Source organism: Cimex lectularius, unplaced genomic scaffold, assembly GCF_000648675.2.
Source record: "Cimex lectularius strain Harlan isolate CLEC.00 unplaced genomic scaffold, Clec_2.1 scaffold85, whole genome shotgun sequence".
In the NCBI taxonomy this organism is placed as follows: Eukaryota; Metazoa; Arthropoda; class Insecta; order Hemiptera; family Cimicidae; genus Cimex; species Cimex lectularius.
In genome coordinates, this window is record NW_019392718.1 from 1,149,761 (window position 1) to 1,166,795 (window position 17,035).

The window sequence follows — 17,035 nt, forward strand, 5'->3', positions numbered from 1 at the left end:
GAAACTTTTTCAGTCGTCCAGGAAGCGTTGAAAGTCAGCAATAAGTCGCGCTTACCACCATACCTTTTTTATAACTTTTTACGGACCCTGTTTACATATTGCCTTCACTTACGAAGAAAATTTGCCTCTCTAATAATATTGAGACGGTTGTTATAATGAAACACAAACATAAAGATTTACACGGGCTCGGAGGGTATGAATTGATCTGCTAAAACCCTTTTTTCAACGATAATACCAACACGTTCTCGTTCTGTTTCGATTAATATTGTAAACTAGATGTAAATGTATAAAAAAACATATTTTTTCTATGTTGTAGAAGTAATCCAAGATCGAAGTCAAATTATTGGCGCGTATTTGGGCTTAGTAAGTTTGAAAACGTTGATTTTATTTTATGAAATGAATTTTTTACGTATATTAATGTATTTTCTGTTATTTTAGCCTGTGTATTACTTATTATTATAAAGCCAGGAAATATTAAAGAAACAACGACACTTTTGCCCTACAAAAGATCGTACTTGCAGTTTGCTAGGATTAGAAGAAAATCCTTCCGTATAAACTGTTTCCTGACGATTGATTCTATCAAACACTGTTCCCCCAGCGACCAAAACTAGTTGAACCTATCTAGATAAAGCGTCCTGCATAACTGAATAGGAATGGAGTCACAAGACAGCGATAACAATGAAGGGCGTTGTGCTCGGTCGGTGAGGTGGGAAAATTGGTTGAACTCTGGCTTAGACGAGATTCCTCAAATTTATTATTCAAATTTCAAATACCGTTCTAATCGTTATTAAATAGTAGATAAATGACAGGAGAACGAGTAAAGCATTTACTGTTATGATTTAAAAAAATCAAAATCAGGATTTTTCTATACTATAAAATAGAGTGATAAAAAATAATAAAGGCAAAATGAAGAAATGTATCTGTAATATACTTGTATGTCAGTATTTATTGAGAAATTCAATAAACAAAGAAGATACTAGGCTCGTACATATTCCATTTCTATTTAATTTTTCTTTAAGCTCTTACCCTTGCATTCCTTTAAAGATTGTAACTTCCCATTTAGGCTTTTAGCGGGGAACACACTTACCCTATGCAACACTATTCGACGCTACCCGACGCCTCGTCACGTTTTGGTAGGGTGTGCACTTCTATGCTTCGTCAAGCGCACGCCACGTACAGTCACACAGCGTGTATCACAAATCAGTATCAAAATCGCAACGCCTCTTTTGTACTTAATGCATTAGTTTAAGCAAAACCATGTAATAAATTGTTAGTTAAATTTTATCAGTACAACCATGTAATACATTGCTTGTTAAACTTAATTATTTTAAATAAAGTTATTCCGGTGTTTCAATAAATTTTCTTCCTCTCCATCATAATTAAATATTTTTAAAAAAACTTATGACATTTTAATCTCGTTTAATTTGGTTTACATTAAAATAGGAATGTTGTAATTAATATAACGTCAAAATTACATATACTAAGATAAACTACAAAAAATATGAGTGTCCTGTTCTGTAGCTACTCGACGAAAATGGTGTAATTTTTATGAGCAAAATCATGAAACCCTCAGCATCTCACGATCTCCGAATAATCATTAAGTAACGGTCACTAAACACCACACATTTCTACGCGAGAAGAACGAAGAACATGGGATTCTATGAACAGATTTGAAATCTACTTATGGACACCAAGCAAGTAGTATTCTGAATGACATCGACAACAATGAGAAGAAACTTGCATCGGGTCTCAAGCAGAGAAATTTTTTGTTTAAACGCAGACAACACAAGGCCCTGAAGATGATATCAATAAAGATCGAAACGTTGTCACATAAAGAAAATGTTTTTCTGAAACCTACATCACACCAAACCGCATCTCACAATTTCGGAATAATTAAAATAAGTATGTTGTAATTAATATAACGACAATAATACATATAATTTAAATAAAAATATGAGAGTCCGGTTCTTTTGTCTTCGGCTGTACTCGATTCTACTCGACGAAAATCTGCATAGAGGGGATCGCAGAGCGTAGCATAGCGTCGGGCAGATGTGCAGGGGAGTAAAACAATATTTTAGAAAATTGGACTTTGGATTTGCGTCGGGTAGCGTCGCATAGCGTTGCATCGGGTAAGTGTGTTCCCGACTTTTCTCTCTTTTTCTTTCCCAAATTCCTTATCGCGCTCTCTGGCCCACTCACCCTTCAAGGATTTGACCGTTTTTTAATAATTCAAATTATGATCAATGTTGATTTGTCAGAAATTCATGTTCGATATAGAGCCACATTGCATATTTAAATCCGTCTCAGCATCGACCTTTGTTTGCACTCCCCATAATAAAGTTGGTGCCTAATCGCTCTGTCAAGTTTTCATATTTGAATGTGAAAATTTGAATATTTTTTATGTAAGCATGGAAAGATTAAAAAAAGTACACTGAAAAACGTATATAGTGAATGGTTTTATTTTTGCTCAAAGGAGCTATCAAACAATCAAAATTTCAATATTTAATACCATAAGAAATTCTAGTATTTCAATATCAACGTAACAGAAACAATGTATTGACAGAATAACGAAGAAAATAGACAATTTAATTTAGCTGAAAGAACACGAGAAAGATCCGAAGAAAATATGTCGCTCAATCCGAAAATTCACCCAGTTCGGATAATCCGAGTCATCATCGAGTCCACGAGAAGGTTTTTGTCGTGTTTTTTACCCTTACACGAGGGAAAAGGTCTAATGGCCCTCGGGTGACCACCAACTGAACAAACTTGTTTTTCATATGGGAATATCCGATTCAGTTTTCCTTCTCCAAGCTGGGTGAGCCAAGATATGTCGATTAATGTGTAAAATATAATTATATGTATTCATTAGTGAGGTAATTTAAAAAAAATTATTATTTTTGTCAATTGTTAATGTTATATGCGAATAATTACTCACTACTTTACATAGATGTCTTGTTCACCATGTATAACTGAATGCTGGCCATATGCTTCATAACCTAAACCAAAGCACTTACATTATTTTTTTCCGATGAGAATTTTTTTCTCTTCTCTCTTGGGAAATTATGCATTATTGTTTTAATTGTTGATTGTTAAACTTATATTAATTATGTATATTTTTCTTAATAAATAGGCCCTGATGATGGCAACATAATGTTGCCGAAAGCTTGGTGATCCCAACACTTTTGTCTTTCATTCACCTAGTAGAGACCTTACTACCTTTGAATTACATTACATTACAATTACATTACAATACATTACATTACAATACATTGATTATCTGCAGGTCGATCTACAAACATAATTACTATATAGTTTGTGTTTGGGATGTGTTAGGTTATATTAGGATAGAATGGGTTAGGGTTAGTGTTGGCTTTAGGTTATTGTTAAGGTTGGGATGTATTAGGGTAGATTATAATTTCGGGTTCGGCTGAGGTGGGTTAAGTCAGTAGAGACAGTAAGTTTAAGCCAAGGTAATGATGATTATCTTTTCAATATTAGTACGTTCAATACTAGCAGAATTTTTTTTATTGTATATTAGAAATTACCATTCCACGGTACAACTTTTTTTGATGATAAAATATATTACTTTTTTTATATTGTTGCACAAATATTATACTCACCTTTCCATTTTATCATGTCTATAATAAAATGTTTTATTATTCACTTCCGTGTAAATAATTCAAAATTAGATTCCATAAATTTAAACTGATATTTTCAAATCAGTGAGCGCACAGCTAAAACATGGAAAGTTTAATATTTTACTTCACGAAATATTCTAAGATTGGCATATTAGCTTCCTTTGCCTCTGTCTTTCAACGAAACTAATTACGTTGTACTTTGTCGTTGTAGCGACACCTACATTTCCCGAACCCTGCAGAACGGAAGTTTAAACGGCTCTGAAAACCCTTCATATCAACAGATTCAATAAAAAAGGATCAATTTTATTTTGTTTAATAGTTTGTTTAACGTTAAGAATGGACTTATTAAAAGATCTAATACGAATGAGTATATAGAAATAACATATTTATTATACCATTTAGAATCCCCAGGAACGAGGCTGACAGACCTCACCAGCGAAAATAAACAGGAAAATAAAAATAAAAATTTATGGAAAGTTATATGTAAGTTATATTAAGTGTATNAATAAATTTTAATTATTGATTTGGGACTAAGTTAAAAGAAATCATTTAATAGAATATTTCAGTTTGTCAAGGTTAAAAATTGATTTTTACTAGCTTATTTCTATATTGTAGGTATAGCGTTAGCAGACAATATGAACAGTTCTCTTGTTTGTTTGAAACTGTTTTTTATTGAAAGATTGGCTAATATTTGATCAAACGTTTATAGCCGAAATTTGTTTTTATCGACGACTCCTCTCTTCTTTTATAGAAATTTTATCTTTACAGCATACCAATTTGTTATAAATTGCATTTCGTTTAAATTGTTGTCACTGTCAAGAATTTGACATTGAAAACTTTTGAGTTTAGCAATTCAGATGATTATTTCTGGACCAAACTTAGGACCAAATGTTTGGTATAGCAGCAGTGAAATCGTTTATTGCCTTTCATTTTAATTGCGGTGGGATAAAACCCGCAGTTGGGAGAAGGATAGCGAGTGTCACGAGGGCCATAAGAATACGTCGGCCGATGCCCTGGAGATCTTTTAAACCACCACCTCATCCAGGGAAAAGATCCATTCACAGGCTCTTAAAGCCACCTCCATGATGCCAAACAAGTAATACAAAAGGATAAACTTCAATTTAATTATTAAACTAAGTATGCCTGCAAAGTACAGAACTATGATTTGTATACGTGGTATAAATTCGCAGAGAAATCCCAAATTATAATGCCAAAAAGAGCAGTGTGGATGAAACAGATACATATCTTTTGCGGGAAAATTTTTGCGTCGTCGATTTCGTTTAAATAAGGAGTGTACATGTGTTGGATTAAGTTAGATTCGGAATGATTAGGTAAGGTAGGGTTTAGGTTTCGGAGGGTAAGGATAGATAGGGGTAAGGTTAGGATTAGGGTTATGTTTAGTTTAGGGCTAGGGTTAATGCTAGATTTTGGATTAGGGTAAGGACATGTTTAGGGCTGGGGTTAAAGTTAATGTTACGAATAAAAAGTGATAAATTAGATTAGGGCTAGGTTAGGGTTTGAGAGGGATTAGGTTATGGTGTTGGTTTGGGACACGTTAGGTTAGAATAGGATGGGTTAAGTTAGGTAGGTTTATAGTTAGGTTACGGTTAGAATTAGATTTTGTTTATGGCTAGGGTTAGTTTAGGGTTAGGTTTTATTTATGATTACGATTTGTGGAGTAAGGATTATGGAATTTTATATTAAGTTAGCTTTAGATCATTGTTAGTGTTAGGATAGGTTATGGTTGTGGTTTGGGACTGATTAAGTTAGGTTAGTATAGAGTGGGTTACGAGGACATGTTGAGGCGAGTAGGTAAGTTTTCACGATTGGTAGTTCATAGTTAAATCTATGATAATCCTAGTTTGGTACATGGACGGGTCAAAAACCGAAGGGGGAGTTAAAATGTCAAATTCGATTGTTTTTTCAGGCTTATATGCCGTGGTTTTTCAGGCGGAAACCGTGTTAATTGAGCTCGGTGCAAAAGAGAATAAAAAGCTGGGCAAGCTTCTGATTGTCAAGTTGCTCAAAGCATTCGCCTCAATTGAGATTCTGCTAACCGGGCATTCCCGATTCAATTTGCAATTTAAAATTTTCGTTGTGGCAGCAAACTGCCTGTATATGTTTTGCCAAGAAGAAGAGGAAACCTCAATAATATTATGTACTACTGTGAAAGCCTGACAAGGAAACGAGCAAAACGTTTAAAAACAATAAAAAATTCTTAAAAACGTTCTTTCAACGCTCAGAATTTTCCATTCTTTAATGGTGTTGATTTACGTGTGTTTTGCAGCTTGTTTACGCGTTTAAAATCATCTTGCTGGTTAAAACTATTGGAAAAAGGGTTGTTTAATTATGTTTTTCAGCAGTATAACATGAATTAAAGTAAGAAACTTTAATTACCAAGGTCGGCTTTCAGGAGGTGCCAATTATTTCCTGCTGTGTTGTTAAACATTCATGAGACAGGCCAGAAACTAATTTCGTGAAATGAGCCCATAGTGAAAAATTGAAAGTGGTTGTTAGTTTGAAAAATTGAACATTGTACTTGGCTCTCACAATGTTCCGTGCATGAAGATGACGTGACCTTTCGGTTAGTATTCAAGATAATGTTTAAGGAAGGGCGTGCCGGTTGATTAAGAGGAAGGCCTTCCCTTCGGCCTCGGCGGGAATGAGTAATCCGCCTTTTCTTGTTGATTCTCTCTGTTTAATTGTGCCCAGGTTCGATGGAGAGGGGCACCGCTGTAATTTCCTTCTTTGAATTTTAAATCTTGGGGCGTGAATTGAAAATTGAATTTTGCACGGAGTCGCGATTGAAAAAGCGTTGCGGGCAATGGTGTTTACTCACGCTAAGATCATCCAGGTTGACACAAGTGGTGTAGTTGGACCAAATTTGGCCGGATTCTGGATGTCTGAACCAAGTCCCGTTTTCTGTACATACTTTATGAGCCTTTCCTGAAAAATCCCAAAAGAAATAAATTAATACAAATAATATATATATTATTTATATATTTAAAAATGGTAAAAGTTGTGCAGAAAAAGTGAATTGATTTCAGAAAAAGTGAAATATCAGCTATATAAATATTAAGAGTTTTTTGTACAAAAAGAATATATTTATTAATAATTGTTAAATTTAATATATTACAGTACTGATAAAGTTTTGTCGATTGTAAATTAATTGATATTTTTTTATAATTTTGAAAAACAAGTCTCTAGATAAAACTTTGATTAAGTTGCAGAACAGTAAATAAAAGTGTCACTTGGATAAAAAATCGATTAGAGTTAAAATATGAGAAAAAGATAAAAATAATGGATGAAAGGTAATAATGATTCTATGTGTAATCAATCTATTCTCTTCTCTGACAAACCACCCACTTCTTCTAAGATCCATTAATATTTTCCGGTTGAAGAAAGATTTAATTCAGAGCTTCCTCTCCTCGCCAACAATATCTATTTTGAATGCTTGATTAGCTCTGTGCCTGGTATGCAAATTGCGTAAGGTACGCGAGGTTTGTACTCGGTTTAATCAAATCAGTTAAATAAAAGGCAATATAGTTTTAGTTAGGCAATATAGTCCGTTCAATCTTTGGGGGAAAATCACTTATTGAATCGGCCTCGAATCCCTGGAGGCGCAATTCATAATGAAACTTGGGGAGAAGAAAAAATTACAACCGAAGTTCAAGACTAAAGGGTCTTCTCTGCTTTTTCACTATTGAAAAATTTTCTATACGATATTTTTATATTTAAAACAAGGCTAAACCTTTTTAAAACCTAGTTTTGTTCCGTAACGCTATCAAAGTTGATTAAGAATTTTTTTTTCATTAACATTTTACGACATAGAGGATAAATCATGGACACAGTAAAAATTTTAATCGTTTCTTTGCCTATCGAAATTAAACTCGATACACTACAAACTGTGTATATTGGTTAATTATTGTTTAGTCGTTTTACTTTCAAATTATTATCTTTTTATTGTTAATAAATAATTGTTTGTTTTTCTAAGATTCAAAAATCTCTTTCGGTTAAAAAGAGAGGTTGAGTAACATTAATTTATTTAACAATATGTTACTTTTGCAGAAATTGACAAAGGAAGATCCCAAATAATTAAATCAAACTTCAAATATCAAGAATCTACATTTTTATACCGAGTGAAATGTTGAGCTCATAAAATACATACAATGTAAAGGTCGACCAAGACTAAGCAGGGCTCAAGGGCTAGTGACCGTTGCATAATGGGGTAGACAGACCCCAGGGTCAGCACCTCAGGGAATGACAACCCTTGGGGTTGAATTCCAATCAGCTTTGAAATTTATTTATTTATGTTCGTTTAACAAGCCTTCTTCAATGCTAACAACATACATATTATAAATTAACGAAATTGATTCATTACTAATCCACTTTATAATTAGAATATAAGTATTAAAATTACAAAAGTTATTACAACTTACAAAGGACGAAGATTACACACGTTATTTTGAATGCATTGACTCAATGGTATTCCAGTTTTGTATAATATGCAGTTATGTATAATATGTATGTATTGTATTTTGATATTATCGTTATAATTCTAAACATATTGCAAAACATTAAAACACAATTTAATCCGCAGAATTACTTTGACAATTCATTTATAAATACTTCTAGATAACGTATAAATAGAATGTGAGAGCGAGAGAGAGAGAGAGAGAGAGAGAGAGAGAGAGAGAGAGAGAGAGAGAGTGAAAGAGAGAGCAAGTCGAGAAGAGAGAAAAAATAGATTGACGTTTGTAGAGAAGAGATTGGAGTAATGTAGTGTGAGAGATTTAGAGATAATTGCAGAGACAGGGATGAATATAAGCAGAGATCGTGAGTGAATGAACATAAATAGAAAAAGAAGAGAGAGAGAAAGAGAAAAAGTTGAGAAGAGAGTGATAAAGTGACATTTGTAGAGAAGAGATTTGTGTAATGTAGTGTGAGAGATATAGAGATAATTGCAGAGACAGGGATGGATATAAGCAGACATCGTGAATGGACCAACATAAATAGAAGGAGAGAGAGAGAGAGAGAGAGAGAGAGAGAGAGAGGGAGAAAGAGAGAGAAATAGACAGACAAAAATGTACAGACAAAGAAAATAAAAGAGTCTGAGTGAAACGGAGAGAGAGTAAGAGGGCGGGAGAGAGAGAGAGAGAGAGAGAGAGAGAGAGAGAGAGAGAAAGAGAGAGGACATTTTTATTTTTGAAAAATAATCGTTTCTAATATTATATGTATACTCATTTTATCGATATAAATTAATTTCGATATTGAATTTATTCACAAGGGCGGTATGTGGGCAGTTTGAAACTGCAGTCGCCATCAGTTTAGATAGTAAATTTGAGTAGGACGGCAAACTGAAATTGCGGAGGAGGTTCGGTAAATGTTGAACCTGCGACTGTAAGGAAAAACAGTTCAGGTCAACCGTATAAACATGTCCACGGATCCTGAAAAAAGGACGTGTTTGCCCTTTTTTTTATTTTAACCGGGTCATACCGCAATCAACCCAGAATCGCTTGACGTGAGAGAAGAAAATTAAAACACTTGTTTTTGAACATGAGCGACCCATGCCTGTTAATTCTGTTGAGATACAAACGGGATCAAACACCATGTCAAATGCTACGAAACAAGAGAGAGTATATTACGGCAGTGAAATCAGCATGCCATGTTACAAAACGAGCTGACTTCATAGCCAGCCTCTGACTTTTTGGATTTTGGAATTACCATTGACCATGATGCAATATAATATTCTCCTAAATTAATTGTACTATTTTGGCATGAATTCAGCGCGTGAAGATATAGAAAGAAAAGATGCTTTTAGATTTTGCTTATAATGACGGTTTGTCATATTAGAATATTTTTTTGTTAATCCTGTGATAGGTGATTTTGTCTGGTTGGTATATTAAGTTCAGCGAATTCATATTCTTTTCCGTAAAGTGAATTTTGGGCCAGAAATGTTAAATCGGACAACACAAGCTCTGGCGATACTGAATATCCCATCCCAACTCCATTAATTGAATACTGGAGTTACCTCAATGGAAAACATTCCGATTTAATCGTGTTGGGCGTTTCGGCCTGAATCGTTCCCTTTTACCTTTTGAGTTTTGTGTTTCGAGTAGTAGGGTAGATTTATTGCCAGAAAAAAAAATTCATAAGGGAGTCCTAATTTAGTCTCTAAAATACGTTTTCCTCATAATTTTTTCGACATTGCGTTTCAATAAGAAAATCGTTTATAAAAAGGCTGACAAGAAAATATTAGCGGAACAAGGGTGAGGGAAAGAAAAGCGTGTCAGAGAAATACCAATTCTTTGATGGCTTTTGTAAAAGATGTCTCCTGTCTCTGCAGTGTGCCTGTCGTAAAAACTGACAGAGCTATCTGAAAATAATAATAAACCGCGAATAAATAATATTGCTTTATGAATTGTTATCATTGTGCACGTAGATTTTGGCAAGGATGTTGGTTAAGTACCTTATTATTGTCATGTCGCCATGTAACACTGCTTTGCAAGTAAATTATTGGGTTTTGCTGATTCGTGGCTATCTTACATTGTGATACAAATTTATTTAACTTGATTATCACTATAAATATTGACATAGCTTTAATTAAAGAAATGGTTGGATAAAAACGTTCTTCTGTTAAAGTACATAAAATTGCTCTCATAAAATCCTCCTTATCTAAAAATAACTTTATTAATTCCAATATGGTCCATCCATTCCTGTTTAAATAATATCCGTTTGTTCATTTGCTTCCTTTTTTTCTTTCAGTAAAAATGGCATAAAATAAGCTCTGGAATCGAATTGAACAATAAAATTATGGGATGCTCAATTGAAATAACAAAGGTAGTGTCATTTCCCAGCTAGATAAAAAATTTATGTCAAATCTGTAACCACTACGCGATTCCTAGCAAAAATTCACTTGGAGTTTGTATAAGACCATTGTTTGCTAAAGTTAATCCTTTCCGAAATAAATGGGTGGACTGTAGATGCACCTTATATATTGTCAAATCTTTTCTGAAATTGTGCATGAAATAAAAAAAATTTATATATTATATACAACGACGACTCATTTTTCGACCCTAGATATTCTGAAGAGGAAGCCTCTCAGCTTCGAAAATGCATAAAATGGAACTTTTTAAGAGCCGGGTTGTTTTCTTTAATCAAAAACCCTTTCTTTAAAGGAAAAAGGATTTAAGAAATGTGGTCGACCAAAATATTTGTAATAAGGTTATTTAAAGAATAGGTTATTGAAGTATAACTTATAAGCAAAAATAAAAAGTCATCCGTGTGACGGTTCTGTCACACTGTGTATATAACACATATACAGTATACCATATAACATAATTACATAAATATAATTCTGCTAAATTAAGAAGCAGTACTTTGGTTAATAGGACCAACTAAAAATACAGTATATATTAATATAATTACTGAAGGCCCTGTACAACAATGTCCTCGTGGATGATTCATATGCAGGGTGTTCGGCTACTCGTGTTTCATACTTTGCCAGTAGATTCTACATTCAAACTGAAACCAAAATGTCCTTATTAACTATCTCATCAGTTTAGGAGTTATTTTACTTTTTCTGATATTTTAAGATTTCACGACCTTTTTTGAAATAAACAATGATTACTCCAAAACTAAAAGGTTTTGGATAAATCCGTTGAGCCCATTGAAAACTGCGTTAAATTTCCAATAAGATGTGATCAATACTTAACTTGTAAACCTTCGGGAAATAAGCGTTTTAGTCACCATAACGTAGAAAAATATTTTTTTTTCCAAGTTGAAAAATTTACTATTGTGATTTTAAACTATTTCCAAACCTAGAGACCACCAAATGTCAGCAAACTTACTCCATTTACAATTAATTAAGGTTTTTAGTTGAGATGAAAAAAAGTTAATGGCAAGGGGGTTCGAACCCACGATCTTCGGCTAGATACGCCGCTGCTCTACCACTTGAGCTATCGTGACCTCGATCTACTCGGACACCAACTTCCTATCTCAACCCCACCTTTTGATTTTTTTTTTGAGATAGGAAGTTGATGTCCGAGTGGATCGAGGTCACGATAGATCAAGTGGTAGATCAGCGGCGTATCTAGCCGAAGATCGTGGGTTCGAATCCCGCTCGTGCCATTAACTTTTTTTCATCTCAACTAAAAATCTTAATTAATTTTAATGTATTAATTGGTCAAGCGGACCACGAAATTAGTGAATTTAAGGAATTACTCCATTTAATTTACTTTTTAGTGGAGCAAGTGCTTTTTAAAGTACTTTTTTCAAAGATGTCGAAATCTGATGAAGGAAAAGAAAAAGCCATGGTTGAAGGATTGGTACGGTGGAAAGATTAATATGAATAAAAAATAAAAAAACTTGAGGAAATTTTGAATGAATTTATTAAACCTTTTTTAATTTTGATTCGAAATGCTTTCCAACCTACGCAATGTATTTTCTGCGCTGCCGTTGCATTAACCTGTACAAAAAAGATGTATATCAGCGTATTCTTCATTAGAAAAAAGACTTAGTTTTAACAAGCTATCACATAGATAACTAAAAACGTTTAGAATCTTACAAGGTTTTTATTCCGGAGAATAATAATACAATAATTCTTTAATCCAAGTCGTGTTGGTAAATAAGTAAACATTTCGGTTTCGAACCCACATTTAAAAAGTTTAATAAATTCATTCAAATTTCATTAAATTTTTTTTTAAATTTCCCACCATACCGATCCGTCAGCCACGGTTTTTCCTTTCCTCCGTCATTTTTCTTTATCTTTGAAAAAAGCAATTACACCACTAAAACAGATATTAAATGGAGTACGTTTTCTGAAATTCGCTGGTCTCTAGGTTTGGAAATAGTAGTTTAAAATCACCCTAGTAAATTGTTCAACTTTGAAAAAAAAATTTCTTTTCAAAGTTCTCGCAACTAAAACTAAAACACTTATTTCACGAAGGTTTACAAGTTTAGTATTGATCACATCTTATTGGGGAAGTTTGTAACACGAGTAGCCGAACACCCTGTATATCGCCGAGAAGCTATTACGATTATACGGCATTTGAATATGATCAACAAATTGGGAAATTTAAAAAAATTCTAGGTTGAAATCATTAATTGGCATCTCGAGGGCAAAAGTCACGATAGCTCAAGTGGTAGAGGCACCGGGGTAGAGATCATTAATTTTTCAACTCAGCCATACTTTGCGTAAAAAATCTAAAACCAATGAAAGTAATTATTTTGCGTAAGACCAACTAAAACTTATAATATATTAGTGTTATTTTACAATTTAAGATGTTTTTCAATTTTATTTTTTTAACCATTCTTAAATCAATATTTTAATCAAGAATTTTTAATTATACTTTCAAGGACCATTAATTTGATTATCACTATAGGTTGTTATTGAGATTTGATGTCCAGTATACGCTAATTAAGCATCCCCTAATTCGGTACAAAATTAAACCGAGGTCTGTTCTATTCTATTTCACCGGAATTAACTCTTGGCAATTCAACCACAAACGAGACCAATAATTATTTAGTAGGGTGTTCGTTAATTAGATCGTGTTCAAAATTGTCCGATCACTTACATGGGCGAATGTGCAAAATCAACTGGTAAACATAATTTCAAAACGGAAAAATCGACCTGGTTGATTCCTGACATAGGGACATCAATTGAATACGTTACTCGTCCTCCAAGGACTTCTCTTGTAACGGTTTGACTTTCACTTCCCTTTGGGAAATCAGAAAACAATTTTTATAGTCTTATGTTCAAAGAGTTTTAATCCTTACGATGTTTCTTTTTTCACCGCATTTCGGAATAATAAGTGGAGATTTTCTTGTGATTATGATGAAAGCTAATAGAGCTTTGTGTAATTATTTCGATGACCATCCACATATTCTTTCATAACTCATCTTCATTTTATCAAAATTGAAAACGCTAATACAGCCGTTTCAATTTCGTTGAAATTCTTTGTCAGCATTTAGATTTTAAGTCAATCTAAATGTGGTTGTTTTTGTAAATGATTTACTTGTAGTATGTATATATAGAAATATGTGCGAATATAGTTTTTTCTTCCGATTACTACCCCACCCAGCATATACAATGTGAAGAGAAACCGACCAACGCACAAATTTTTATTTACTCAAAAATTTGATTTCAGAAATTTTTCGAAGTGCAAAAAATAAATATCACTCTTCTTTCTGGCCACTTAAATATATTAATTTTCTTCGCTGCAATCTCGAAAATAACAAAACTTGGTGATAATGTTGAAAACCGAAAATTTTATTTGGCAGTTGTCTATAATATTGATATTGAAATACATAATTTTGAACCAGGGACAATCAAATAGAGAGAGTACTACTCGATCAAAATTCACAATCATATTTTTTGCAGGAAATTAAGTTGATATTTTTTGCACCCCAAAAAACCGCTGAAAACTAATTCTCGCTGAAATAAAAAATGATCTTTTCTCATATATTTTGCTTGCCAAATGACTTCATTTTTGCAAAAGTCAACTTAAGTTAGAAACCAAAAAACAATAGTTAATGATATAAATCTAGTCTTTGTAAATAGATGCGAGCCGGAGGAATAAAATAAAAATTTTGAGCAATTTTTGCCAAAATCATATTTTTTTTTCACATATACTGATATATACTTAACATTTTAATGAGATTGCGTCAAAGAGGAGAGATTAAGCTTTACAACAGTTACAGTAACGTTCAATTTGAACAAAATACTGAGAACTATGAATTTTATGTGGAACAATCGTGTTCATAAAAATTAAAAAAATTCTCCTGGTTGATCCAGCTCAAAAATGTATTTTGTTTACTATAAAAAATTGTATTTAAGGGCTTCAAACAGTATTTTCAGTTAATCTTCACACCTCAAAAAACCCCGAATTCAAAATTTTGGAACATGAAAACAATATTTTTTTCTCTATCACAGGATAAAATATATAATTTTGACCTAGCGACACCCAGTACCTTAAAGACATCTACTATAAATCTTATTGAAAGAGTCTAAAAAAGAAGAATGATTAAGTTTTACAACCGTTTTAATAAAGGTGAATCTGGATATAATTCAGAGTAGCTTTACAATTTTAAATTGAAGCACTGGACATCGACTGGAAATAATCGGAGGCTTTTCCGGGCTTTTTACTTTCACGGTCCTTTCACACCCTCGGCAACACTGTTTCCAGAAGAAATCTTAATCAACCACGCCGGTAGTAATTTTCTCAAATTTCTCGCCCCTATAAACTCTACACTTCCTATTGTGTTGATAATAATATACATAAAAGTATTAGGTTTGGGGTTAGAGTCTTTTTTAGAAAACTGTTATGATTTGAGGCTTATTTTTGCTAACTTATGTATTTTAAAACAATGTAATCATGGAGCATTTTGTGTTGTTTTTAAACTAGTGTCTCACATGTTTTGCTATAATTTTTTTAAATAGAACTATTTTTATAATATGGATTTTTATTTTATTGAAGCAAACAGATTCTTTCAAAAATTCTGATAGTTTTAAATCTGGTCTGCGTAAAAACAATGGTTGGTTAAATATTAAATTTTTAATAATTTATTAACGCATATTTTATTATAAATTGTTGTTTTTATGTATAATCTCCAAAGTGAGTTGATAAATTAAAGCCCACATCGGATAAGAGTTACAACATGGTAGGCATAATACGAGTTTGTTGCAAATTGCTTAAATTTAAATGATTTGTATTCGGCCTCGGACACGTACACAGTTGCGGTGTTCCCAGTGGTCAGAAACTTTTAACGCTGTTATTCAGTATCTAAATGAAGAGAGAGCGAGAGAGAGAGAGAAGTTTATAATTACATTACGACCACCTGCTGTGATCTTTAGATGTCAGTGCCAGTCAATTGTTTCGAGAAAAGCCGACCCTTGTGCCAAACTAAGTAACTTGGGTGTACTTACGCTAACTTGAAACGACTGAAAGTTCGCCTTTTGACGCACCTGAACCTCAGCCAAAAGTTCATTAATGAAAGGGTGACCGTGTTTTTTACTTCTATAAAAAAATGACAACCTAGCTTTGGAAAATTGTCATCAATATGTTTTCAATTTTAACTGCTAAATTTGCGCCATTCCGTGAGTGGAAGCTATTTCAATTTAATTCACAGTCCTCAGATCATTTACACTCGGTATCATGGCTCAAATGCAACCTTCCACAAAGACCTTAAAATTCCGTATATCCAAAAATTAATTCCTCCAAAATATACTAATTTCTACAATAATCTCTCCCATTACCTCAATAGTCTTGCCCAAGCCTTATTCAAGCCATAACCCATTACAGGAGTCAAGGGGAAATGACTCCGCGACCTCCTTTCTTAGGAGTATTATTTGCTCCCCTCAATGAAAATACGTAAATAGTTTTAAATTTGTCTATGTGTCTGCAAATTACACGATAGTTGTAATCAGAAATTGCAGATCGTAGTCAAATATTAGGGAAAAAATAACTGAAACCAGGTAATAATTATCAAATTATCACAATTTCTTTCTTCAAATGTCATCGAGATGTGGGTCTTTTGTTTCATAGCTTTTAATTTCCGTTATTTTTCCATTCAAACATCATTGGTGTAATTCCTACTTAGGAAAGCTTTTAGAAAGTTGCCAGCTGCAGGCATGTGGAACATTGGTATTGTTCCGTATTTAAGTTAACCTGAAAAGCAACCTCGATTGTAGACTTACTAACCTGTTTTATTCAATTAAAATCCAATTAAAACAGTATTCTTAAATGTGTGTTTATATAATTATTTTAAATTATAATCAACTTAACAAAATTTGCAATTGGGATTGTTTTGGACATTTATATTAACGAACATACACTTCATCGAATGACGTTAAGAGGTTTTATCTCATTTTTCAAGGCGGAACGTATTTTACATAAGAATTAATTATGGTTTTAAGTTGAGGTGAAAAAAAGTTAATGGCACGAGCGCGATTCGAACCCACGATCTTCGGCTAGATACGCAGCTGCTCTACAACTTGAGCTATCGTGACCTCGATCCACTCGGACATCAACTTCCTATCTCAACCACACCTTATGAGATAGGAAGTTGATGTCCGAGTGGATCGAGGTCACGATAGCTCAAATGGTAGAGCAGCGGCGTATCTAGCCGAAGATCGTGGGTTCGAATCCCGCTCGTGCCATTAACTTTTTTCATCTCAACTAAAAACCTTAATTAATTATAATGTATTAATTGGTCAAGCGGACCACGAAATTACTGAATTTTACATAACATTTACAAACATTAATTATTATTATTAAAATTTATAAACAATCATCGGTTACATTTAAAAAAATATATTTAACCTTTATATTTAATTCGATTTTTATATTTCTAGTTTAAAGAGTATGAGCATTTTACTCGCCTTAAATGTAAGTGTC

General features: G+C 33.1%; 1 protein-coding gene across 7 annotated transcripts in view; it reads right to left on the bottom strand.

Annotated features, from left to right (window-relative positions):
• LOC106670654 (calcitonin gene-related peptide type 1 receptor-like) overlaps positions 1–17,035 on the bottom strand; it is a 149,003-nt gene that overhangs the window by 14,148 nt on the left and 117,820 nt on the right. For all 7 annotated transcript variants that reach the window (XM_024226599.1, XM_024226600.1, XM_014401176.2 and 4 more), the window contains one exon: positions 6,478–6,584. In XM_024226599.1, the coding sequence (XP_024082367.1) occupies positions 6,478–6,584 (107 nt within the window). The remainder of the gene's footprint in view (positions 1–6,477; positions 6,585–17,035) is intronic.